General features: G+C 39.9%; 1 protein-coding gene across 1 annotated transcript in view; it reads left to right on the forward strand.

Annotated features, from left to right (window-relative positions):
• Positions 1 to 25,800, forward strand: part of ITGA2 (integrin subunit alpha 2) — a 105,291-nt gene that overhangs the window by 24,762 nt on the left and 54,729 nt on the right. Inside the window, exons 2-3 of the mRNA XM_082382195.1 lie at positions 1,364 to 1,484; positions 25,632 to 25,741. Of these exons, the coding sequence (XP_082238321.1) occupies positions 1,364 to 1,484; positions 25,632 to 25,741 (231 nt within the window). The remainder of the gene's footprint in view (positions 1 to 1,363; positions 1,485 to 25,631; positions 25,742 to 25,800) is intronic.

The raw sequence follows: 25,800 nt of genomic DNA on the forward strand, positions 1-25,800 counted from the left end.
CTGACCTCATTATTCCTTTGGAGCACATTTCAGAATCTGTCCCCAGAAGTACACAGGCATAATGGAAGAGCCAGCCCTTTTCCTCCATCCTTTCAATGCCTGAAACAATAGATTTATGAAATCCTGTGCACTTTCAATGTGGCCCAGAAAGTGGGTTATTCCTTTGTGAAAACACATATTAATGGAACTTTGATGTCAGTTTTGAAAAGTCCACTCTGCCTTCAGTGTCTGCTAAGGTAACTACTGATCTCAAACAGCTTGAAGCCTGTTCCCTTCTCCATAGAGAACATTAATATCCACACAACCTTTCTCTTTCTCTAGAATGTAGGATGACCAGCATTAACGCTATCAGTGTCAGAGGGGGAGACTTCATCAACCTTACTCTTTCCCCTCTTTCCCTTTCCATCACAAACAAGGTTTTTTTAAAAAGGTCTATCCAGGCTTTATCCTATCAAGGCTTTATCCTATCAAGGCCTTTGTTGTTTTTGAAAATGAATATCATTTCTCGAACACTCAGAAAGAAGCATCAAAAAACAAAACCACTTTTGCAGTTCCTGCTGGAATAAAAGATATGACCCCTTTCCCTTACATTTTCATTCTCAGAAATGATCCTTTCTGAAAAAAATGATACAATTTTCAAGCAGCTGTAATTTTTTTTTTTTACCTCCTTTGATGTAGTCAGCAATGCTTTTTCAACAGACATTTCATATAGAGTTCATGTCAAGATCTTCAGGGAGATTCAGAAGAAATAGAAGATAACCTTCCAACCCTGCCCTTGGGTGGTTTAGAGTCTTGCATTAGGAAGGACAAATAGAACTGAAGTTACTTAATCCCTAGAGGTAATATGTTGTTTAAGAGTTCAAGCTCTTCAGTCAGACAGCCCCATGTTCAAATCCTGCCCTTCCCGTATCACTTTCTACCTGTGAGACACACTTATCTCCAGGAACCTCAGAAATTTCTGCAAAACAAATATAATATTAGCAATCAGGGAATTCCCTGGCTGTCCAGTGCTTAGGACTCCACGCTTCCGTTGTAGCAGACACAGGTTTGATCCCAGGTTGGGGAACTGAGATCCTGCAAGCCGTGCTGTGTGGCCAAAAAAAAAAAAAAAAAACAATCATATTTTAGGATTGCTATGAAGATGAATGAAATAATGAATCATGAAAGTAAAGTACTTAGCATGGTGTCAGGGCCCCAAATTAGTACTTAAAAATCAGTAGCCACTATTTCTTGGTAAACATTGATAAAGAGAATAATTATTACTTCGAACACTTTTTTTTTTTAAGTGGCCTTTGATAATTATATTACAAACTTATATTCACAAATTGTAAGTATGGACTACATTTTTATTGTTCCTTCGTAGGCATTTTAAACTGCTGTGTGGCGTACAATGTTGGTCTCCCGGAAGCAAAGATATTTTCCGGTCCTTCAAGTGAACAGTTTGGCTATGCAGTACAGCAGTTCATAAATCCAGAAGGCAACTGGTAAGAATAGTCTCTTCTTTATGACTCCAGTAAAAACACTAAATAAATTTACTATTTGACTACAATTGCTTGTTCAAATTGGTGCATGTATATGTTATTAATGGGTAGTCCTCCAATATCCTTAAATGAAGGATTTTTCTTTGGGAGTCGGTAACTCTCCGATTGATAATTAATGGGATGGCATAAAGGTACTTTTTTAAAACCTAGATAGAAAATTTTCTATAAACATTCCATAGTAAATTCATAATACCAGATTTTGACCATTTGATGTTTAGATAGATAGAGAAATAGATTTGTCTTCCTTTCTTACTCTGTAAACTGGTATCCATTAGGCTTTGTAAGTGCTCAGCTGGCTAGTGCTGCCCCTGGACCATTTCTAGGTGGTAGAATTGTTCCCTAAATTTTCTCCTTCAGCAAAGCTTTGTCTACTGGCTTCATTCTAAGTCAGCGTTCCCTACTCCAGGTGACAAAGGGTCCTCGCAAGCATTCATGCTCCCTTTTGCAGCAGAAGGGTCCAGACAGATCCCAGCTCATCTAGAGCTCTTTCCAATGAATAAATGGGCTGTTGTTGGCTTATCCAATAAGGGCTATAATTTATACCTGTCAACTAAAAAAATTATTCACCACCTAAAAGTTGAGAGTTATGTTTTATCCGGTGGGAAATTTTAGGACTTCAAGCCCCGGAGGCCGCACATCTCAAGTAACCCTGAGAGAACTGCTCCCAGGAGGCGAGGGGGGAGCCAGGATATATAAGAGTTTTGCAACAAAGGGCAGGTAGTCTGAACGTCAAAAGATTACTGTTAATTAAAGAAAACCAGATATGTCAAGTTAAAGAATTTAGCGCTTTTCTATATATGGGAAGATGCAAGAATCTGAACTCACTGAAATCATTCCTTTGATGTGCACCTCAGCTATCTGGGGTCAGTATCCTGTGTTTTCATACCGTGAGTTTCCTCAGGGCTCACCGAAGGGAGTGGCTGCAGTCTGTTGGCTGCTAGACGGCAGGTATTCTTTCCTTCCTGTGCCCTCAGGGCTCACCAGCTCACCATGGGCAGTGTCTGCAGTGCTGATGACTGTGGCATCCTTTGTTTACTCATATAGCGGGCAGTATTCCATCTGTCATACCCTTTTTCCTGTGTGAACTTATGTCTGGTACTCTAAAAAATGGAATTCAAAGAAACACTCAGAATCCAAATTATCCACATTTTGAAGTGTGCCTGTCTGTATGATGGGGAAACAAAATGAAATTATCACTCATATGGGTAGCGTGTCACAGAAGGCATCCTGGAGGAGGTGAATCATGAGGTGGGTCTTAAGACTGGAGATGAACAGGTGGGAGAAGATTGTTAACTCATTCCTGCTTCAGAGCTTCGGTGCACACGCTTTTCTCCTGGAAGGGACAGTCTTGCCAAGATTTTGGCTCTGATTTCTCAGTTTTGCTCAAATACCTCCTGCTCAGAGAGACCTTTCAGAGCCAGCCTGTCTGAATTAGCACCTCACAACACCTCCCAGTCCCTCTCTAGCCTTTTATGTTGGTTTATTTTCTAAATAGCAGTTATTACTATCTGAAACTATATGTTTCTATGCTCATTATGCATCTTCTGCCCTGTCTCCAAGGATAGGGACATTGCTTTGTGCGCTGGTACGTGCTCAGAACCCAGAGTGGCAGCTGGCGTCGAGTAGAGGGGTCACTAATTACTTGTTGAATTACTGAATGAAAGTCCTAGTCCCCACTGATTCACACGAGGTAGTCTACCAAGTGATCTCTAGCAGACAGACTTACGTAGGCGCTGAACAAGACCTTCAGACGCACTCTGATGGTCCACTTCATAAGTGTGGCCTTGCTGAGGACAACCTGGCATTAAACTTGAGGTTATTCTTTTTAAGTAACAGCTTTCCTGGGACAGAGAAAGAGGCGCCATTAGCAATAGATGCTGTTAGGGATGATAAGCCTGTCGAGGACTGTAGGCAACTCAAGCACTGGCCGCACTGCAGGTTGGAAGTCAAGACCGAAAGGGACCAAGTTGACAGGAACCTAGCAGGCAGAGTCCTGGCAAAGTGAGCCATATCTCCTTTCTCTTTCCAGGACTCCCTCTAAGCATACAAAGCATTGCTAAAAGACAAATATGTTAACAGTTTATGGTGAGATTCTGGTGCTGATAGGGTTATGTCAAGACCGGGGGACACCAGGCATTTCTAAATCCTGCCTTGACCTTCTCATGACATCCTGGAAAGATACATAAACACAAGACAATGGTTAGTGGCCAACAAGGTAGCCCTCTACTATTGGCTGGGCTGGTGCTTTTAGCTCCAGTATAGAGCTTTCTGGTTAGATGTAGTATGAGGCTTATTGAGGCCTTCCTTCCCTCAAGCCTATGTATAACCACCAGCGGGTATGTGCATGCCCCACCCCCAGGAAGAAGAGAAGGGAGCGTCTTACCTGAGGGCTACAGCCTGTGAAGGTGTGAAGCAGGAAGGAAAGAGAAGAGAAGTTGGCCCGGCATGCCAGCCTGGGTCCCTCACTGATCTGGCCTTGTAACATCCAAGTCATGGACATGATTTTCTAATGCACCACAGGCTGGATGCTATGTGAGGTGCAGGAAGTACAAAATACAGACCTTGACTTCAAGGCGCGTGGAGTCGAGTCAGTGAGGAAGATGGACGTGCAGAGCAGACAGTCGTGAATAGTGCCAGAGGCGTAAGTGCCAACCCCATAGTTAACAGCATTTGTGTTCCTTTAGTGTCACTTGCTATATTAACTTACTATTAAAAGCTCATTTTCTGAAAATGAAGCTAAATTTTCTGAAAATTTAGCTTTCTAAAGAAGCTAAATTCTTTAACTTGGCATATCTGGTTTTCTTTAATTAACAGTAATCTTTTGACATTCAAACTACCTGCCCTTTGTTGCAAAACTCTTATACATCCTGGCTCCCCCCTCGCCTCCTGGGAGCAGTTCTCTCAGGGTTACTTGAGATGCGCGGCCTCCAGGGCTTGAAGTCCTAAAATTTCCCACCGGATAAAACATAACTCTCAACTTTTAGGTTGTGAATAATTTTTTTAGTTGACAGGTATAAATTATAGCCCTTATTGGATAAGCCAACAACAGCCCATTTATTCATTGGAAAGAGCTCTAGATGTCTGGAGCCTTCTACTGCAAAAGGGAACATGAATGCTTGCGAGGACCCTTTGTCACCTGGAGTAGGGAACGCTGACTTAGAATGAAGCCAGTAGACAGAAACCAAGGCCTGGGGCACTAAAGGGACAGGGTTCCATCCTGACCTCTCTCACTAGCTGGCCCTGCCAAGGTGCCTTGCTCAGAGGGCACGGATGAGCAAGATCCAGGTGAGTGGGCTTTCCCGCCCCAGTGCTGGGGTGGCCGTGGGTAGGACCAGCAGCGTTCACAGCCCTCCGGCTCAAGGAACATAATACGAAACTTGGAATCCAAAATTGCCTGTTTGCTTTGACAATTGGCACTGTGCCCTTCCCCACTCCTAATTTATGACAATTGCACAGACATTATGGGAGTAGCAGATGTGGGAAAGACTGTTTAAGCATTAACTTTTCTTCTGATACTCATCAAGTTAACTTCGGGCACAGAAAGTGATATTACTGTGAATTTCTTTAATAAACTGTGAATTTTTTTCCCTTAGACTTTATATATGTAATACACACTCACACACACATCCCTTTATTTTTTTTTACTCCCTACTGCCTGTTGTGAAGCTGCTGTCTTGGCAGTGTTTTCCTCTGCTCACTTGGACTTTCTTTACAATCTGTCTTGTGGAGCCCTGACTCTATCTTTCAGCCCTTTCCTGCCTTCTGACTACTCACTTAGAGCTCTAGTCTGAGTTTTCTTAAATCACACTCCACTGTTTTTAAAGTACAACTTTAGCTGTTCCATATGTCCCATTTTTCTAAGAATTTATAGGCATATTTTGCACTGGGATCTACAAGATTTTAACAAAATAATCTTGACTCCTTTGCTAGTTTTATTTATTATACTTTTATTACACTGTGGACTTTTATTCTAAAAACAGTAGTAATACAGCTTTGCAAATTCTTGAAACTTTCTCATGGTCTCACATGAGCTGGATGACTTTGAAAGCAAGGTTACCTCACAAACAGAGTACCAGAGCATTCCACCTGCACGGAAATCTGTGGTCTCTTCTCCCCTGAGTGAGACCCACAAAGGGTCATCCCACTTTGGAGTCCTCACTTTATACACAGGATGTTCGAATGTAGATGATGCAATCCTTATCACAAACAATTACACAAAGGATTGTGATATGTTTAAACTCACTTCCTGGAAGCTTGTGGTGATATGCACTCTTTCTGTTTGTCTCATCTGAGGGCCTGTCCCAAGAACCGTCTGAGCTCATTATATGACTCAAAAACCTTAGGACACTGCAATCACTTGTGTGACAAGGACTGTCTGGGAATTGAGGGTATTTCCAGTTGTAGAAATGTATTTTCTTGTTCTAGTGAGGACCAGTGCATGCTTGTTCTTTAAGAGGAGAAATATAATGAACAAGTGCCATAGCCAAAAAAAAAAAAACCTTCCATCTTTATATAGTATAGCTTTTACTTTTTATAAATTTATTTATTTATTTATTTGTTTGTTTGTTTATTTATTTATTTATTTTATTTTGGCTGCATTGGGTCTTCATTGCTGCATGTGGGCTTCCTCTAGATGCATCGAGCGGGGGCTACTCTTTGTTGAGGTGCGTGGGCTTCTCATTGTGGTGGCTTCTCTTGTTGCGGAGCACCAGCTCTAGGCGCACGGGCTCAGTGGTTGTGGCTCGTGGGCTCAGTAGTTGTGGCTCCTGGGCTCTAGAGCGCAGGCTCAGTAGTTGCGGCTCACGGGCTTAGTTGCTCCGTGACATGTGGGATCTTCCTGGACCAGGGCTCGAACCCATGTCCCCTGCATTGGCAGGTGGATTCTTAACCACTGAGCCACCAGGGAAGTCCCCCTTTTTACTTTTTAATTAGGAAAAATTGTAGTAAAGCATTATGTGTGTTACACATATAACAGATTGTACAAAATATCTCCTGTAGAGAATTTTAGATAAATAATGAAGAAGTAATATTCAATTCTGCAACAGACATCAAAGATTATGTCATATAGTACATTGGTAATACCAATACTGGTAAATTCTTTGCCAAACACATAATACTCATGATGACTCTTTAAGAGCTTTGTCAAATAATTACCTATTTTACAAATGAGAGGAGAGGAGCGAGACTTAGAAAGCTTTATTAGTTTGCCTAAGTTTACAGAGCTAAGAAGTAATAAGCATAGGGTAGGTTAATGCAAACAGAGGTAAGGTGTTCCAAGTGGACATATTTTTATAAGTAACCAAGGAAGAAAGTGGCAGAATGTAATTGGCATTTATAAATAATATTTAAATATAATTTTCATATAAACTTTATAAAGTAAGATAAACTTCATTTAGCATTTTGAATTAAAAATTGTTACAGAAAAGGGTTGCCTGGGATGACAGTTCCCATTTGTCTTTTCATTCTCTCATAGACAGGGATTTGTCATATAAGTCAAGAGCCAGAACAGAAGGGTTTTACCCTCAGCTTCCCCACCACTAGCTGGTGACTTTGGGAAAGTCACACAACCTCTCTAGAGCACAAAGAAAATGCCGTCCTGACCAAACCAGAAGTTTTTAGCACCTTGTGAGAGAATAAGAGTAAAACACTTCAAAAACTAAACTGCTGTGCACATATGAGGTACTCTCATTAGCTCCTTGTAAAAATATACAGGAGGAAAATCAGGATTTTAAATAACGAGTTCCTCCCCAGCTCCCTCCACTGCCTCATCCTCAGCCATTTCTCATCTGTCACGGATTAGCTTTGGTCCATTTCTTCTTTTTCTTGGCCAAGGATGCTATTCTGATCCCTTTTCCAAAATAATCATGTCTTCATCTTTCATTATATAACCTTTAAATATTAGCCAATATCCTCCTTTATGTCTCTTTCCAAAGGTAAAATTCTCTTGACATTAAGGTTTTCCTGGTAGTGCCATTTAACATGCTTACTTTGCTTATTCACAAGGTTTGCTTTTATTTTAAATCCATGACATATGTATTCCTTTTTGTTCTTCCATTACATTTTAGTTATTTTCACCAACTTCTAACTTAGTCATATTTTTGATTCTGCGAAGGCATTAGAAGTCTGACAGTAATATATTCTTGCACTTTTAAGTTTAAAAAACTTACTGTTAACATTTTTATAACTAATTATTATGCTTGCTATTGTCATGTACTTAAACCAACACTATTAATATAGGTATACAAAGTGGCGTGGTTCCTATCAACAATGACTTTCGCTTGGCTGGCAGTAGGGGCAGGGTAAGTAGGGAACCAAGTACCTTTTAGACCCCCATGGACCACTCTAGTGTTGATTCACCTACCTTTGTCACACCATAGTCGTTAATTTTTTTCCACTAAGTTAAAGTTATCTTTATGGCTAAATTTTTTAAATGGTTTGCATTATAGTAGAAAGGGCACTTGAAATGTTCCCTGCTCTGGACACAGATTTGTATGTGTGCCCACAAACATAGGGACACACATACATGCCCATCTTTTGTGACTTGCATGTGGAATAGATCTGCTGCTCCGGAGTATCTGGAGACCTTCAGTGATCTGTGAGAATCCTCTGTGCCTCACCAGCTAGTCTTATCATTTTAAGCTTTCCTCTGTGTTAATGCCTGAATGTCTGTTTTTAGAATGAGTTCATTCACGATGGTGCTGGGACTCACACACACACACACACACACACCTTCCCGGTGGCTACTTGTCTGAAACTTTTCCATCCATCAACTCTGTCTGAAGAAGGAACTGGTAAATGCTAAGTGGCACAGGTGGAACCTATTTGTTAATTTGCTTAGGGCCCAGGTGACAGGACAACAGTGAGTAGCTCTCCTGGAAGAGTTCTAAGTCAGCTTAATACGACAGAAAGAATTGGAGGTTTGGTGTGAAAGGGCATAGGTGCAGATCTAGACTTTGCTGCCAATCAGAGACAGTCAGTTTCTTTATATGAAAACAGGAGTAGTTATAATATTTGATCTCACAGAGTATTTATAAGGATCAAAGAAGATCCTTATAATAAAATAAAGGATAAAATGTGCTTTATAAAATGTAAAGTAGTTTACAAATATGGTTGCTTTTCCAGTTCTTAGCATTGATAGCCATCTGCCAAAGCACCTATTTAAAAGGTACTATCTCATGGGCTTTGATTTATAAAAATGTGTGACCTTAAAAGCATTCCTTTCCTCCCCGCCGGGGCACAAGAATGTGGAATTTATACCATCACAAGGCTTTAAATTGACTATTTTGGCTTTTGAGTTTAACTTCAGGAAAACTGCATGTTGGATGAGTCAGCGTAACAGGATCAGTTTTTATTGATTCAATTGCTTCCAGTGCAAAAGCTAATTTCCAGGATTTTTGTGAGACAGAACAGTAGGCTTAAGATGTTCTAGCAATAATGAAGTCGGTGGACTTTGCATTGGGGAACTGAAAGACCTTGAGCGTGTAGCCATCCCACTATTCGAGGAAGTGATCTGGCAGCCACAGAAGTCTGAGGCAGCATAATGAGGCCAGGAGACTAAAATTGCCTTTCAACATATTCCAAAGAGTTTAGCTATTAAATTTGTAATCGCAGTGTTTCCCAGCCAAGAGCTAAAAATGAACTCTCTTACCCGTCTTCTCCCTTCCTAGAGATGTGGAGTCTTACAGGTGAATTCTTCCCATCACCAGCTCCTTTTATGTTCCAAGCAGGTAGCCATATGGAACTCACCGGACTCCTTGTGTTGTCAATGGCCTGGAACTAAACAATATAAGGAACAGTATTTATACTTATAAGCTGTAGGCTTTGAAATTTGTCATCTTAATGTGGGTATTTTATATATAGTAAGCTTCTAATGCCAAACAAAATACCACCATGGATGGCTGATAGACCATCTCCAACTGAAAACACCTGCTGCTGAACTCCTGAGATTCCCTTACCTCAGAATCTTGCTCTACTGACCGTATCCCCCTTATCTGATGATGGCCACTCAGTTGCTTTTAGTTCTAGCTGAAAACCTTGGGGTCATCCTTTGGTTTTTTTTTAAATTATTATTCAAAAACTAACCTCTCAAGAAACCCTGCTGGCCCTGCCTTCAAAATATATCTGAAATAAGGATACTTGTCACCACCTTCCCTTCTGCCAGCCCCGTAGGAGCCTGGCATCACCTCTTGCCTGTATTATCCCAGGTGCCTTCTAAGCACTTCACCTGTTCAGCCTTTACCCCCATGCAATCATTCTCAACAGAGAAGCCTTCAAAATCCTTCTAAAATATGTCAGATCATACCACTGCTGTGCTCAAAGCACTCCAATGACTTTCTTTCTCATATTTCACCCAGAGGGAAAGCTGAGTCCTTACGATTTCATACAAGGCTCTACATGATCTGGGCCCATTACCAACATGACCTCATCTCCTACAGTTTCCCCCTTGTGCATTCTGGTCCAGCCACAGGGCTTTTGCACTTGCTGTTCCCATAGCCAGGACTACCCTTCCACCAGAGTCTTACGGTTTTACTCCTTTCTCTCCATCTACTCTTTACTTAAATGTCACCTCCGTGAGGCCTTCCCTGGCCCTGCTAATAAAGATTATAACACACTCCACCCCACACTCCTAACTTTATCCTCCTCACTTTTCCCACAAAGCACTGATCACTATCGCTGTATGTTTTACTTACTTATTACACTTATTGTCTGTCTTTTCCCACTAGAATGTAGCCTCTGCGAGGCCATAAATTTTTGACTTACTCTCTAATATCTCCCCAGCGCCTAGAATTGAGTCTGGCACACAGTTGGCCTGGCCACCAGGTACAGCGTCACAGGTTGTATACTGCACAAGGCCAGGGCACACCATGCATGTGGGAATGGTACCCGCTAGAGCTGTGCAACATGTCAGCCCCCTAAGATCTTAAGAAACATTTATTGAATCAAATAAAACATGCTTTGCCCTAGCGTCAATATTTTTAAGTGCACCTCTGTCCATAATCTCTGGAAAAGTCTCTAGTATCGAAGGGACGCTTGGAGAGTTTAGAAAATCACAGACCAAAGGAAGATATTTATAACAGCCCCTGGATTGTGAGTTTAAAACTACCTACACCACCATAAATACTGTTTACTAACTAAACAAAGTATTTTGAATTCCACTGGAGGTGGGCAGATTGGCTATGTTTTGGAACTCTATATAATCACTATTTTCCCACAAGATAATTGAACAGTAAGTGTTATTTTAAGTAGTCTTGGAAGAATTCCCAGTTTCACTGTAGGAAAAGAGGAGTTTACATCTTGGGATTTTGTTTTGTTTTGAGAATCAGCACACACGACTGTTCACGCAGCTCTTTGTCTGGTTGTGATTAAATTAAATCCGTCACTTCAAAGAGGCTTTGCCACATTTCAGCAGGGTTTACCTACCAACGTATCATATTCCCCACCTTTATAACATTCTCTCCTGGCATGTTTCTTCCTGCTACAGCTGATTACATAAAATTTTATAGATAAATATATCTGCCTCCCTCATCTTTCTGTCTGATTAATTTGAGAATGTCACAGTTCCCTCGGAGTAACCATGGGTGATGTCATAGCCTTTCCTTGTGAGGGTGAGCTGTCAGGAACAAGGATTTCACTAGGTGCAAGGGAGGAGGAGAATCTACTGGAAACACTGCCAATAAAGGAGGTGAGCCATGGTTTTACAAACATTCTCTGTAGTCACTAGTATGACCTGTGACTTCCTACTTACTAATGTGGTTCACAGTATTTAAAGAATGAATCACACACGATGAGGGCATCCTTGCTGTTCTTCAGCAGTCACCAAAATGGTCTGGTTTGCCACTGTCTTCCATTGTTTTGTGTTAAGAGTTCAATATGGCATAATGCTGCCAGAGATTTGTGTGTTCTGTGCGAGAATCTCAGGTCCTTTCACAAATGTCTTGTTAAGGGGCACACAGCTGCACAGATGCTTGCCTTCTCTTCTTCCTGTCTGATGAATGGGGTGGGGGGGGGGTAACTATCACCGTGGTGGTGGAGATGTCATCATCTCCCTGAGCCTCGAGGTTATCAAATCATGAATTCTGGGAGGAGACAGGAGGAGGTGGGAGGAGAGTGCCCAGGGAATGCTTAGTTGATAGGAAACAGCAAGTGGCCTTTTGAGCTTTCTGACAGAGAAAACAGGTAGCTGGTGATGGCAGCTTTACTGCTGGAGGCTCTGAGGAACAAAATAGTTAAATTTTAGGTGAGAAACACTAAACTTTTGTTTCTCAGTGTGTTTCTCTGGAATATGCTGAGGGTGGATGGGAAAGGTGCACGGTAGAAGCCACGCAAATGAGCACATTTGGGACCATCTGAACATACGCTGTTCTTCCCTGTCTGTAAACAGTACAACCCCCATCTCAGTAGGTGTGGCCTGACCCTCAGGTTCCAGTTCCTACTCCTTGATGATTCTGGAGCTCAACCCATCTGTTCAGACAGTTTTCCCAAGCTGGGCCCTTTGCCAGGCCTTCTTGCCACTAATAGGAAAGAGAATAAATAGCCTAAGGGTCAAGAGCTTGGGCGTCAGAATCAGTTATGCTTGGCTCTCACGACCTAGGTGAATATGAGTAAGTTGCTCATCTCCCTGTGTCTCAGCGATTCCATATGGAAAATGGAGATAACATAATCTCAGACTCGTTTTGCACAGGAATTTAATAATGTTCGGAAAGCCTCTCATTCGGTACCAGCTCTTGTAAGATTTGCTGTAATTAATATCAATTCCCAGCATGTAAAGGGGCAAAGCCACACTTCCTATTATAGTTTCTTGCTATCAGGTGCTATGTTGTTCCCTACAGACTCCTCAGTCAGCTTTTGTTTAAAAACATAAAGACACAAGTTAGACGCATCATGGATATGTGGAGACTGAATCAGGCACAGCAGACAGAACAGTAACCGTATAATGCTTTCCTCTCAACTTGGTGGAGTTTTTTTACCTCTTCTTGTTTGTCTGTTTTTTCTTCAATTTGGACAAAAAGAAATGCTCCTCAATAAAAACAGAACTAAAAATTTTCTACTCAACTTTTCCTCAAGGAAGAGAATTCTCTTAGGTAATAATGTAGAATCAACACAACATTGTAAATCAACTATACTCCAATAAAAATTTTAAAAAAATAATGTAGAATCACCCATTCGTTTGTTTGTTCACTTGTGTTTTCATTCATTTGTTCAACACCTAGTCACTCAGTGCTATAGTCTCAATTCCTAGTCCCCATGGACTTTTCCTCTCTAGGGGGGATTTAGTCAGGAGGCAAGCACTTCCAGGGTAACGTGATGAAAACTGGGACAGGGAAAGCTCAGAGGCTATGAAAGTCTTCAGGAAATCCACCTTGCTCAAATGTGGAAGAACCAGGTGACTTCCTGGAGGAAGTGGTTGTCTAATGGGAGACATAACTAATGAGCAGAATTTCCCAGGCAGGGAACAGCATGTGTGAAGGTTTAGAAGCAAGAAGAACTCAGCTCCTCCACCAGATCAGAGTCTAATGACTAAAATACAGAATTTCAGGAATGTACCAGGAGAAAACAGGGCTGGAAAAGTAAGCAAGGGCCAGATTATCTCTTTCTTTCTTTATTAAAGAAATTTTTATTGACGTGTAGTTAATTTATAATGTTAGTTTCAGGTGTACAGCAAAGTGATTAAATATATATATATGTGTGTGTGTGTGTGTGTGTGTGTGTATACATATATATATATGTATATTCTTTTTCAGCCTCTTTCTTTCTTTCTTAAATTTTAAGATGTATCCTACACACAAAGATCAGAGGTAATACTGTGTAGTTCCACTATGGAATGAAGACCAGAGATTTGTACAAATGGAGAAAAATCGAGCTGCTGGAAGATAGTTTTTACAATACAGAGTCTTCATAAGTTTCCTAACTTCCTCTGAGTTGTCATGAATTTGAAGAACATCAGATATGTTCAAGCATGCACTTCAAATCCTGCTCTATGATTCTCTCCCTCCATTAAAGTGAATATTGGGACTTACTAATAGCCAATATGTCAATTCCTATTTCTATTTGTATTTCAGTTATACAGATAGTGGTTCACAATTTTTAAAGGTTATGTTCCATTTATAGTTATTATAAAATATTGACTATATTCCCTGTGTTGTACTATATATCCTTATAGCTTATTTATTTATACATAGTAATTTGTGCCTCTTAATCCTCTACCCCTATATTGCCCCTCCTCCCTTCCCTCTCTGCACTGGTAACCACTAGTTTGTTCTCTGTATCTGTGAGTCTGTTTCTTTTTTGTTCTATTCACAAGTGTGTTTTATTTTTTAGAGTCCACATAGAAGTGATATCATACAGTATTTGTCTTTCTCTGTCTCACTTATTTCACTAAGCATAATACCCTCCAAGTTCATTCATGTTGTTGCAAATGGCAAAATTTCATTCATTTTTTATGGCTAAATAGTATTCCATTGTGTGTGTGTGTGTGTGTGTGTGTGTGTGTGTGTGTGTGTGTGTGTATACCACATCTTCTTTATCCATTCATCTGTTGATGGACACTTAGGTTGCTTTCATATCTTGGAAATTGTAAAAAATGCTGCTTTGAACATTGGGGTGCACATATCTTTTCAAATTAGGGGGTTTTTTTGTTTTTGTTTTTGTTTTTTTCCCCAGATAAATACCAGAAGTAGAATTGCTGGGTCATATGGTAGTTCTATTTTTAGTTTTTTAAGAAACCTCCATACTGTTTTCCATAATGGCTGCACCAATTTACATTCCCACCAAGAGTGTACGAGGGTTCTCTTTTCTCCACATCCTCACCAACATTTGTTATTTGTGGTCTTTTTGATGATAGCGATTCTGACAGGTATGAAGTGCTATTTCACTGTGGTTTTAATTTGCATTTCTCTGATGATTGACGATGTTAAGGATCTTTCCATGTGCCTATTGGCCATCTGTATGTCTTCTTTGGAAAAATGTTTCTTCAGGTCTTCTGCCCTTTTTTTTCTTTTAAAACATCTTTATTGGAGTATAATTGCTTTACAGTGGTGTGTTAGGCGCTGCTGTATAACAAAGTGAATCAGCTATACATATACATATATCCTCATATCCCCTCCCTCTTGCATCTCCCTACCACCCTCCCTATCCCACCCCTCTAGGTGGTCACAAAGCACCGAGCTGATCTCCCTGTGCTATGCAGATGCTTCCCACTAGCTATCTATTTTACATTTGGTAGTGTATATATGTCCATGCCACTCTCTCATTTCATCCCAGCTTCCCTTTCCCCCTCCCCATGTCCTCAAGTCCATTCTCTATGTCTGCGTCTTTATTCCTGTCCTGCCCCTAGGTTCTTCAGAACCTTTTTTTTTTTTTTTAGATCCCATAAATATGTGTTAACTTATGGTATTTGTTTTTCTCTTTCTGACTTACTTCACTCTGTATGACAGACTCTAGGTCCAACCACCTCACTACAAATAACTCAATTATTTCGTTTCTTTTTATAGCTGATTAACACTCCATTGTATATATGTGCCACACTTTCTTTATGCATTCATCTGTCAGTGGAAACGTAGGTGGTTTCCATGACCTGGCTATTGTAAATAGTGCTGCAGTGAACATTGTGGTACATGACTCTTTTCGAATTATGCTTTTCTCCGGATATATGCTGGGTCGTATGGTAATTCTATTTTTAGTTTTTTAAGGAACCTCCATAGGGTTCTCCATAGTGGCTGTATCAATTTACATTCCTCCAACAGTGCAAGAGGGTTCCCTTTTCTCCACACTCTCTCCAGCATTTATTGTTTGTAGATTTTTTTGATGATGGCCATTCTGACCGGTGTGAGGTGATACCTCATTGTAGTTTTGATTTACATTTCTCTAATGATTAGTGATGTTGAGCATCATTTCATGTATTTGTTGGCAATCTGTATATCTTCTTTGGAGAAATGTCTATTTAGCTCTTCTGCCCATTTTTGGACTGGGTTGTTTGTTGTTTAATGTTGAACTTCATGAGCTGCTTGTATATTTTGGAGATTAATCCTTTGTCAGTTGCTTCGTTTGCAAATATTTTCTCCCATTCTGAGGGTTGTCTTTTGGTCTTGTTTATGGTTTCCTTTGCTGTGCAAAAGCTTTTAAGTTTCATTAGGTCCCATTTGTTTATTTGTGTTTTTATTTCCATTTCTCCAGGAGGTGGGTCAAAAAGGATATTGATGTGATTTATGTCATACAGTGTTCTGCCTACGTTTTCCTCTAAGAGTTTTATAGTGTCTTACATTTAGGTCTCTAATCCATTTTGAGTTTATTTTTGTGTATGGTGTTAGGGAGTATTCTAATTTCATTCTTTTACATGTAGCTGTCCTGTTTTCCCAGCACCACTCATTGAAGAGGCTTTCTTTTCTCCATTGTATATCCTTGCCTCCTTTGTCAAAGATAAGGTGACCATATGTGCATGGGTTTACCTCTGGGCTTTCTATCCTGTTCCATTGATCTATATGTCTGTTTTTGTGCCAGTACCATACTGTCTTGATTACTGTAGCTTTGTAGTATAGTCTGAAGTCTGGGAGCCTGATTCCTCGAGCTCCATTTTTCTTTCTCAAGATTGCTATGCAATCTACAGATTCAATGCAATCCCTATCAAACTACCACTGGCATTTTTCACAGAACTAGAACAAAAAATTTCACAATTTGTATGGAAACACAAAAGACCCCGAATAGCCAAAGCAATCTTGAGAACGAAAAATGGAGCTGGGGGAATCAGGCTCCCTGACTTCAGACTATATTACAAAGCTTCAGTAATCAAGACAGTTTGGTACTGGCACAAAAACAGAAATATAGATCAATGGACAGGATAGAAAGCCCAGAGATAAACCCACGCACATATGGTCACCTTATCTTTGATAAAGGAGGCAAGCATATACAGTGGAGAAAAGACAGCCTCTTCAATAAGTGGTGCTGGGAAAATTGGACAGATACATGTAAAATTATGAAATTAGAACACTCCCTGACACCATATACAAAAATAAACTCAAAATGGATTAAAGACCTAAGTGTAAGGCCAGACACTATCAAACTCTTAGAGGAAAACATAGGCAGAACACTCTATGACATACATCACAGCAAGATTCTTTTTGACCCAGCTCCCAGAGAAATGGAAATAAGAACACAAATAAACAAATGGGACCTAATGAAACTTAAAAGCTTTTGCACAGCAAAGGAAACCATAAACAAGACCAAAAGACAACCATCAGAATGGGAGAAAATATTTGCAAATGAAGCAACTGACAAAGGATTAATCTCCAAGATTTACAAGCAGCTCATGCAGCTCAATAACAAAAAAACGAACAACCCAATCCAAAAATGGGCAGAAGACCTAAATAGACATTTCTCCAAAGAAGATATACAGATTGCCGACACATGAAAGAATGCTCAACATCATTAATCATTAGAGAAATGCAAATCAAAACTACAATGAGATATCATCTCACACTGGTCAGAATGGCCATCATCAAAAAATCTAGAAACAATAAATTCTGGAGAGGGTGTGGAGGAAAGGGAAGCTTCTTGCACTGTTGGTGGAAATGTAAATTGATACAGCCAGTATGGAGAACAGTATGGAGATTCCTTAAAAAACTACAAATAGAACTACCATACGACCCAGCAATCCCACTACTGGGCATATACCCTGAGAAAACCATAGTTCAAAAAGAGTCATGTACCAAAATGTTCATTGCAGCTCTATTTACAATAGCCAGGACATGGAAGCAACCTAATGTCCATCGACAGATGAATGGATAAAGAAGATGTGGCACATATATACAATGGAATATTACCCAGCCATAAAAAGAAATGAAATGGAGGTATTTGTAATGAGGTGGATGGAGTTAGAGTCTGTCATACAGAGTTAAGTAAGTCAGAAAGAGAAAAACAAATACAGTATGCTAACACATATATACGGAATCTAAGGAAAAAATTTAAAAAAAGGCCATGAAGAGCCTAGTGGCAAGACGGAAATAAAGACACAGACCTACTAGAGAATGGACTTGAGGATATGGGGAGGGGGTGGGGTGAGATGTGACAGGGTGAGAGAGTGTCATGGACATATATACACTACCAAATGTAAAATAGATAGCTAGTGGGAAGCAGCCGCATAGCACAGGGAGATCAGCTCAGTGCTTTGTGACCACGTAGAGGGGTGGGATGGGGAGGGTGGGAGGGAGGGAGATGCAAGAGGGAAGAGATATGGGAACATATTGTATATGTATAACTGATTCACTTTTTTATTAAGCAGAAATTAACACACCATTGTAAGGCAATTATACTTCAATAAAGATGTTTAAAAAAAAAAAAAAGATTGCTTTGGCTATTCGGGATCTTTTGTGTTTCCATGCAAATTGTGCAATTTTTTGTTCTAGTTCTGTGAAAAATGCCATTGGTAGTTTGATAGGGATTGCACTGAATCCTATAGTATAGTCACTTTCACAATATTGATTCTTCCAATCCAAGAATATGGTATATCTCTCCATCTGTATTGTCTTTAGTTTCTTTCATCAGTGTCTTATACTCTTCTGCATACAGGTCTACCTAGGTAGGTTTATTCCTAGGTATTTTATTCTTTTTGTTGCAGTGGTAAATGGGAGTGTTTCCTTAATTTCTCTTTCAGATTTTTCATCATTAGTGTGTAGGAATGCAAGAGTTTTCTGTACATTAATTTTGTATCCTGCTACTTTACCAAATTCATTGATTAGGTCTGGTAGTTTTCTGGTAACATCTTTAGGATTCTCTGTGTATAGTATCATGTCATCTGCAAAGAGTGACAGTTTACTTCTTCTTTTCTGATTTGGATTCCTTTAATTTCTTTTTCTTCCCTGATTACCGTTGCTAGGACTTCCAAAACTATGTTGAATAGTAGTGATGAGAGTGGGCAACCTTGTCTTGTTCCTGGTCTTAGTGGAAATGGTTTCAGTTTTTCACCACTGAGAACGATGTTGGCTGTGGGTTTGTCATATGTGGCCTTTATTATGTTGAGCTAAGTTCCCTCTATGCCTACTTTCTGGTGGGTTTTCATCATAAATGGGTGTTGAATTTTGTCAAAAGCTTTTTCTGCATCTATTGAGATGATCATATGGTGTTTATTCTTCAATGTGTTAATATGGTGTATCACATTGATTGATTTGCATATATTGAAGAAGTCTTGCATTCCTGGGATAAACCCCACTTGATCATGGTGTATGATCCTTTTAATGTGCTGTTGGATTCTGTTTGCTAGTATTTTGTGGAGGATTTTTGCATCTGTGTTCATCAGTGCTATGGGCCTGTAGTTGTCTTTTTTGTGACATCTTTGTCTGGTTTTCATATCGGGGTGATGGTGGCCTCGTAGAATGAGTTTGGGAGTGTTCCTCGCTCTGCTCTATTTTGGAAGAGTTTGAGAAGGATAGGTGTTAGCTCTTCTCTAAATGTTTGATAAAATTGGCCTGTGAAGCCATCTGGTCCTGGGCTTTTGTTTGCTGGAAGATTTTATCATAGTTTCAATTTCAGTGCTTGTGATTGGTCTGTTTATATTTTCTCTTTCTTCCTGGCTCAGTCTCAGAAGGTTGTGCTTTTCTAAGAATTTGTCCATTTCTTCCAGGTTGTCCATTTTATTGGCATATAGTTGCTTGTAGTACTCTCTCATGATCCTTTGTATTTCTGCAGTTTCAGTTGTTACTTCTCCTTATTCATTTCTAATTCTGTTGATTTGAGTCTTTTCCCTTTTTTTCTTGATGAGTCTGGCTAATGGTTTATCAATTTTGTTTTTCTTCTCAAAGAACCACCCTTTAGTTTTATTGATCTTTGCTATCATTTCCTTCATTTCGTTTTCATTTATTTCTGATCTGATCTTTATGACTTCTTTCCTTGTGCTAACTTTGGGGGTTTTTTGTTCTTCTTTCTCTAATTGTTTTAGGTGTAAGTTTAGGTTGTTTATTTGAGATTTTTTTGTTTCTTGAGGTTGGATTGTATTGCTATATACTTCCCTCTTAGAACTGCTTTTGCTGCATCCCATAGGTTTTGGGTCGTCGTGTTTTCATTGTCATTTGTTTCTAGATATTTTTTGATTTCCTCAGTGACCTCTTGGTTATTTAGTAGTGTGTGGTTTAGCCACAATGTGTTTGTATTTTTACAGTTTTTTTCCTGTAAATTATATCTAGTCTTATGGTGTTGTGGTCAGAAAAGATACTTAATATGTTTTCAATTTTCTTAAATTTACCAGTGCTTGATTTGTGACCCAAGATATGGTCTATCCTGGAGAATGTTCCATGAGCATTTGAGAAGAAAGTGTATTCTGTTGTTTTTGGATGGAATGTCCTATAAATATCAATTAATTCCATCTTGTTTAATGTGTCATTTAAAGCTTGTGTTTCCTTATTTAATTTCATCTTGGATGATCTGTCCATTGGTGAAAGTGGGGTGTTAAAGTCCCCTAATATTATTGTGTTACTGTCGATTTCCCCTTTTATGGCTGTTAGCATTTGCCTTATGTATTGAGGTGCTCCTATGTTGGGTGCATATATATTTACAATTGTTATATCTTCTTCCTGGATTGATCCCTTGATCATTATGTAGTTTCCTTCTTTGTTTCTCATAATAGTCTTTATTTTAAAGTCTATTTTGTCTGATATGAGAATTGCTACTCCAGCTTTCTTTTGATTTCCATTTGCATGCAATATCTTTTTCCATCCCCTCACTTTCAGTCTGTATGTGTCCCTAGGTCTGAAGTGGGTCTCTTGTAGACAGCATATATACGGGTCTTGTTTTTGTGTCCATTCAGCCAGTCTGTGTCTTTTGGGTGGAGCATTTAAAACATTTACATTTAAGGTAATTATCGATATGTATGTTTCTATTACCATTTTCTTAATTGTTTTGGGTTTGTTTTTATAGGTCTTTTCCTTCTCTTGTGTTTCCTGCCTAGAGAAGTTCCTTTAGCATTTGTTGTAAAGCTGGTTTGATGGTGCTGAATTCTCTTAGCTTTTGCTTGTCTGTAAAAGTTTTAATTTCTCCATCAAATCTGAATGAGATCCTTGCCAGGTAGAGTAATCTTGGTTGTAAGTTTTTCCCTTTCATCACTTTAAATATGTCCTGCCAGTCCCTTCTGGCTTGCAGAGTTTCTGCTGAAAGATCAGCTGTTAACCTTTTGGGGAATCCCTTGTATGTTAATTGTAGCTTTTCCCTTGCTGCTTTTAATATTTTTTCTTTGTATTTAATTTTTGATAGTTTGATTAATATGTGTCTTGGCATGTTTCTCTTTGGATTTATCCTGTATGGGACTCTGCACTTCCTGGACTTGAGTGACTATTTCCTTTCCCATATTAGGGAACTCTTCAACTATAAGCTCTTCAAATATTTTCTCAGTCCTTTTCTTTTTCAGTTCATCTTCTGGGACCCCTATAATTCGAATGTTGGTGCATTTAATGTTGTCCCAGTTGTCTCTGAGACTGTCCTAAATTCTTTTCATTCTTTTTCTTTATTCTGTTCTGCAGTAGTTATTTCCACTATTTTAGCATCCAGGTCACTTATCCAGTCTTCTACCTCAGTTACTCTGCTATTGATTCCTTCTAGAGAATTTTTAATTTCATTTATTTTGTTGTTCATCATTTTTTGTTTGCTCTTTAGTTCTTCTAGGTCCCTGTTAAAACGTTTCTTGTATTTTCTCCATTCTATTTCCAAGATTTTGGATCATCTTTACTATCATTACTCTGAGTTCTTTTTCAGGTAGACTGCATATTTCCTCTTCATTTGTTTGGTCTGGTGGGTTTTTACCTTGCTCCTTCATCTGCTATGCATTTCTCTGTCTTCTCAGTTTGCTTAACTTACTGTGTTTGGGGTCTCCTTTTAACAGGCTACAGGTTCATAGTTCCCATTGTTTTTGGTGTCTGCCCCCAGTGGGTAAGTTTGGTTCAGTGGGCTGTGTAGGCTGTGTGGTGGGGCTTGGTGCCTCTGTTCTGATGGGTGAGTCTGGATCTTGTCTTTCTGGTGGGCAGGACCATGTCCAGTGGTGTGTTTTGGGATGTCTGTGACCTTATTATGATTTTAGGCAACCTCTCTGCTAATGGGTGGTGTTGTGTTCCTGTCTTGCTAGTTGTTTAGCATGGGGTGTCCAGCACTGGAGCTTACTGATTGTTGAGTGGAACTGGGTCTTAGCGTTGAGATGGAGGTCTCTGGGAGAGCTCTCACCGATTGATGTTATGAGGGTCCAGGAGGTCTCTGGTGGACCAATGTCCTGAACTTGGCTCTCCCACCTCAGAGGCTCAGGCCTGACACCTGGCTGGAGCACCAAGACCCTGTCAGCCACATGGCTCAGAAGAAAAGGGAGAAAAGAAATTAAAAAGAAAGAAAGAAAAAATAAAAATAAAGTTATTAAAATAAAAAATAAAAAAATTATTAAAATAAATAAATAAAAAGTTAAAAAAAAAAAAAGAAGAGAGCAACCAAACTAACAAACAAATCCACCAATGATAATAAGCACTAAAAACTATACTAAAAAAAACCAGAAAGAACCCTAGGACAGATGGTAAAAGCAAACCTATACAGACAAAATCACACAAGGAAGCATACACATACAGAATCACAAAAAGAGAAAAAGAAAAATATATATACATATATATGTAAAAAGAGGAAGAGAGCAAACCAATCAATAAACAAATCTACCAATGATAATACGCTCTAAATACTAAACTAAGATAAACATAAAAGTAGAAACAAATTAGACACAGAAAGCAAACCCCAAGTCTACAGTTGCTCCCAAAGTCCACCGCCTCAGTTTGGGGATGATTCGTTGTCTATTCAGGTATTCCACAGATGCAGGGTACATCAAGTTGATTGTGGAGATTTAATCTGCTGCTCCTGAGGCTGCATGGAGAGATCTCCCTTTCTCTTCTTTGTTCGCACAGCTCCTGGGGTTCAGCTTTGGATTTGCCCCTGCCTCTGCAGGTAGGTCACCCTTTGGCATCTGTTCTTCACCCAGACAGGAGGGTGTTAAAGGAGCGATGATTCCAGGGCTCTGGCTCACTCAGGCCGGGGGAAGGGAGGGGTACGGTAGTTATACTGGAATGCGGGGTGAGCCTGCAGTGGCAGAGGCCGGTGAGACATTGCAACAGCCTGAGGCATGCTGTGTGTTCTCCCAGGGAAGTTGTCCATGGACCATGGGACCCTGGCAATCGAGGGCTGCACAGGCTCCCAGGACAGGAGGTGTGGATAGTGACCCGTGCTTGCACATAGGCTTCTTGGTGGCTGCAGCAGCAGTGTTAGTGTTTCATGCCCGTCTCTGGTGTCCACGCTGATAGCCGCGGCTCATGCCTGTCTCTGGAGCTCGTTTAGGCAGTGCTCTGAATCCCCTCTCCTTGCACACCCTGAAACAGTGGTCTCTTGCCTCTTAGGCAAGTCCAGACTTTTTCCCAGACTCCCTCCCGGCTAGCTGTGGTGCACTAGCCCCCTTCAGGCTGTGTTCATGCAGCCACCCCCAGTCCTGTCCCTGGGATCTGACCTCTGAAGCCCGAGCCTCAGCTCCCAGCCCCCACCTGCCTGGGTGGGTGAGCAGACAAGCCTCTCAAGCTGGTGAGTGCTGGTCAGCACTGATCCTCTGTGTGGGAATCTCTCTGCTTTGCCCTCTGCACCCCTGTTGCTGCACTCTCCTCCATGACTCCGAAGCTTCCCCCCCTGCCCACCCTCCATCCCCATTAGTGAAGGGGCTCCCTAGTGTGTGGAAACCTTTCCTCCTTCACAGCTCCCTCCCAGAGGTGCAGGTCTGTCCCTACTCTTTTGTCTCTGTTTTTTCTTTTTTCTTTTGCCCTACTCAGGTACGTGGGAAGTTTCTTGCCTTTTGGGAAGTCTGAGGTCTTCTGCAAGCATTCAGTAGGTGTTCTGTAGAAGTTGTTCCACATGTAGGTGTATTTTTGTTGTATTTATGGGGAGGAAGGTGATCTCCACGTCTTACTCCTCCGCCATCTTGAAGTTCCTCCCTCCCCCTTTTTTTTTTGATTGTTTTTTTTCTTTGATGTTGAGTTGTATGAGCTGTTTATATACTGTGTATATTAACCCCTTATCAGTCTTACAATTTGCAAATATTTTCTCCCATTCAGTAGGTTGTCTTTTTGTTTTGTCGATGATTTCTATAGGCAATATTTTAACAGGTAAATTAGGTAAAGTATCTACTCAGAAGACAAAAACTTTCAACTCTAACCTTAATCAAAGTTAGCTGTTTTAAAGTATTCTAGGAACTTCCCTGGTGGTCCAGTGGTAAAGAATCTGCATTCCAATGCAGGGGACGCACGTTCAGTCCCTAGTTGGGGAACTAAGATCCCATATGCAGCCGGGCAACTAAGCCCTTGCGCCACAACTACTGAGCTTGTGTACCTCAACAAGAGAGCCTGCGTGCCGCAAACCACAGAGCCCATGCACTCTGGAGCCTGTGCGCCACAACTAGAGAGAGAAAACCCACACGACACAACTAGAGAGAAGCCCGCGCACTGCAATGAAGAGCCCATGCACTGTAACGAAAGATCCTGCATCCCTCAGCAAAGATCTCGTGTGCCAGAACTAAGAACTGACACAGCCAAAAAAATAAAGAAAATAAATAAATAAAATGAATATTCAAAAAATAAAGTGTTCTAGAATGCTCTACAAAATATTAGTATGAAAATAATTGTATAAGATGAATAAGGGGAGAAGACTATTACTGAATCATTAACTCTCTTTCAAAATAATTAGTATTTTCCTCTTTCTGTGATTGTTCGTGATGCTCCCTCTGTTAAGAATGCTGACTACCAGCCTCATCCTTTGATGTCCATTTTTGCTTCCTTAGACCATTTTACTTTTTTTCAGGAAGGGGAACTTATTCATATCTTTCCACTCATTTGTATGATTATTATTATACTTGTTATGTATTTTAAACAGTTTTACTAAGTTAGTAGACAGAAATGTACCTTTGACTTTTTTATCCACTGTAGCACTTAATTGGCCACATGTTTTTTAATCAATAATGTTAAAATATTTAGACAGACGTCTCATGAAATAATTTAAGTTTCATAGATCAATAATCTAATCCTTCCCAACTTTGACAAGGAAAAAATGTTGAGTCAAACATGCTTCCTTAGTCACTGGATGCTGCTGAGTAATTAACCTACAGGATTTTCTAAAGATCAGGGTGTTACATGGACTCTTTCTGTCCATTCTTCTGTGGCCAGAAATGTCAAGTGAGAGGTTCTACAGGGAAATGCATAGTCTCTTACTGGAAAAACTCTGTAGGAAGTGAACTAACCAAAGGGAAGATGTTAGCACCCATCTCTGACCTCAGTGTTCTGTATTTCGGCTATAAACATGATACACATAAGGAGAGCCCCACGGTACACTTGCTCTGTATTTTTGCTGAGGATTCCCTTATATAGACAATAAGCATAAAGCCACTTAGATAGCTCATCTGCTCCCTAAATAACATATAAAAGTGCTTAGGGCATAGAAAGCACTAGACAAATGTTAGTTTTCACTTTAGCTTTTAATATCATTTCATTCTTTAGAGCTATGCTGACCAAAGAGCCACTGGCCACCCATGGCTACTGAACACTTGAAATATTACTTGTCCACATTGATATGTGCTCAAAATATACACACTGAATTCCAAACACTTAGTATGGAAAAAAGGATGTCAAATAAGTCATTAATAATTTTAATACTAATTGCATGCTAGTGCGGATATATTGAGTTAAATAAAATATATTATTTAAGTTAATTTCACCTGTTGCTTTTTTGTTTTATTAATGTGGCCACTAGAAAACTTAAAATTACATATGTGCCCACATTTGTGGCTTGCATTATATTTCTGTTGGACAGAACTGCTTTAGAGAGACCTCCCAGGTGTGTGGCAAGACAGCTGTACTGTAGATGTTCATCAAGGATCTTGATCAGCTAAGAGGAAAAGAAGGAGAACAAATTATAGCTGAGCAAATAGAAACTGTTCACTTATTAAAAATTGAAATTAAATTTGGTTTTTTTTTTACTGTTTTGTGGTCAGCTTTGTCTTTAAGAAACTATAGCTAACATTTTATGTCTAATGGGAAATAAAATCCCTATTTCTAGGTTACTGGTTGGTTCACCATGGAGTGGCTTTCCTGAGAACCGAATGGGAGATGTGTATAAATGTCCTGTTGATCTATCCACCACTACATGTGAAAAACTGAATTTGCAAAGTAAGTTATAATTAGCAATGTGATTTTTTTACACGTAACAAAATCTCATTTGTTATATA

Source organism: Balaenoptera borealis (genome assembly GCF_965194805.1).
Source record: "Balaenoptera borealis genome assembly, chromosome: 2".
NCBI lineage: Eukaryota > Metazoa > Chordata > Mammalia > Artiodactyla > Balaenopteridae > Balaenoptera > Balaenoptera borealis.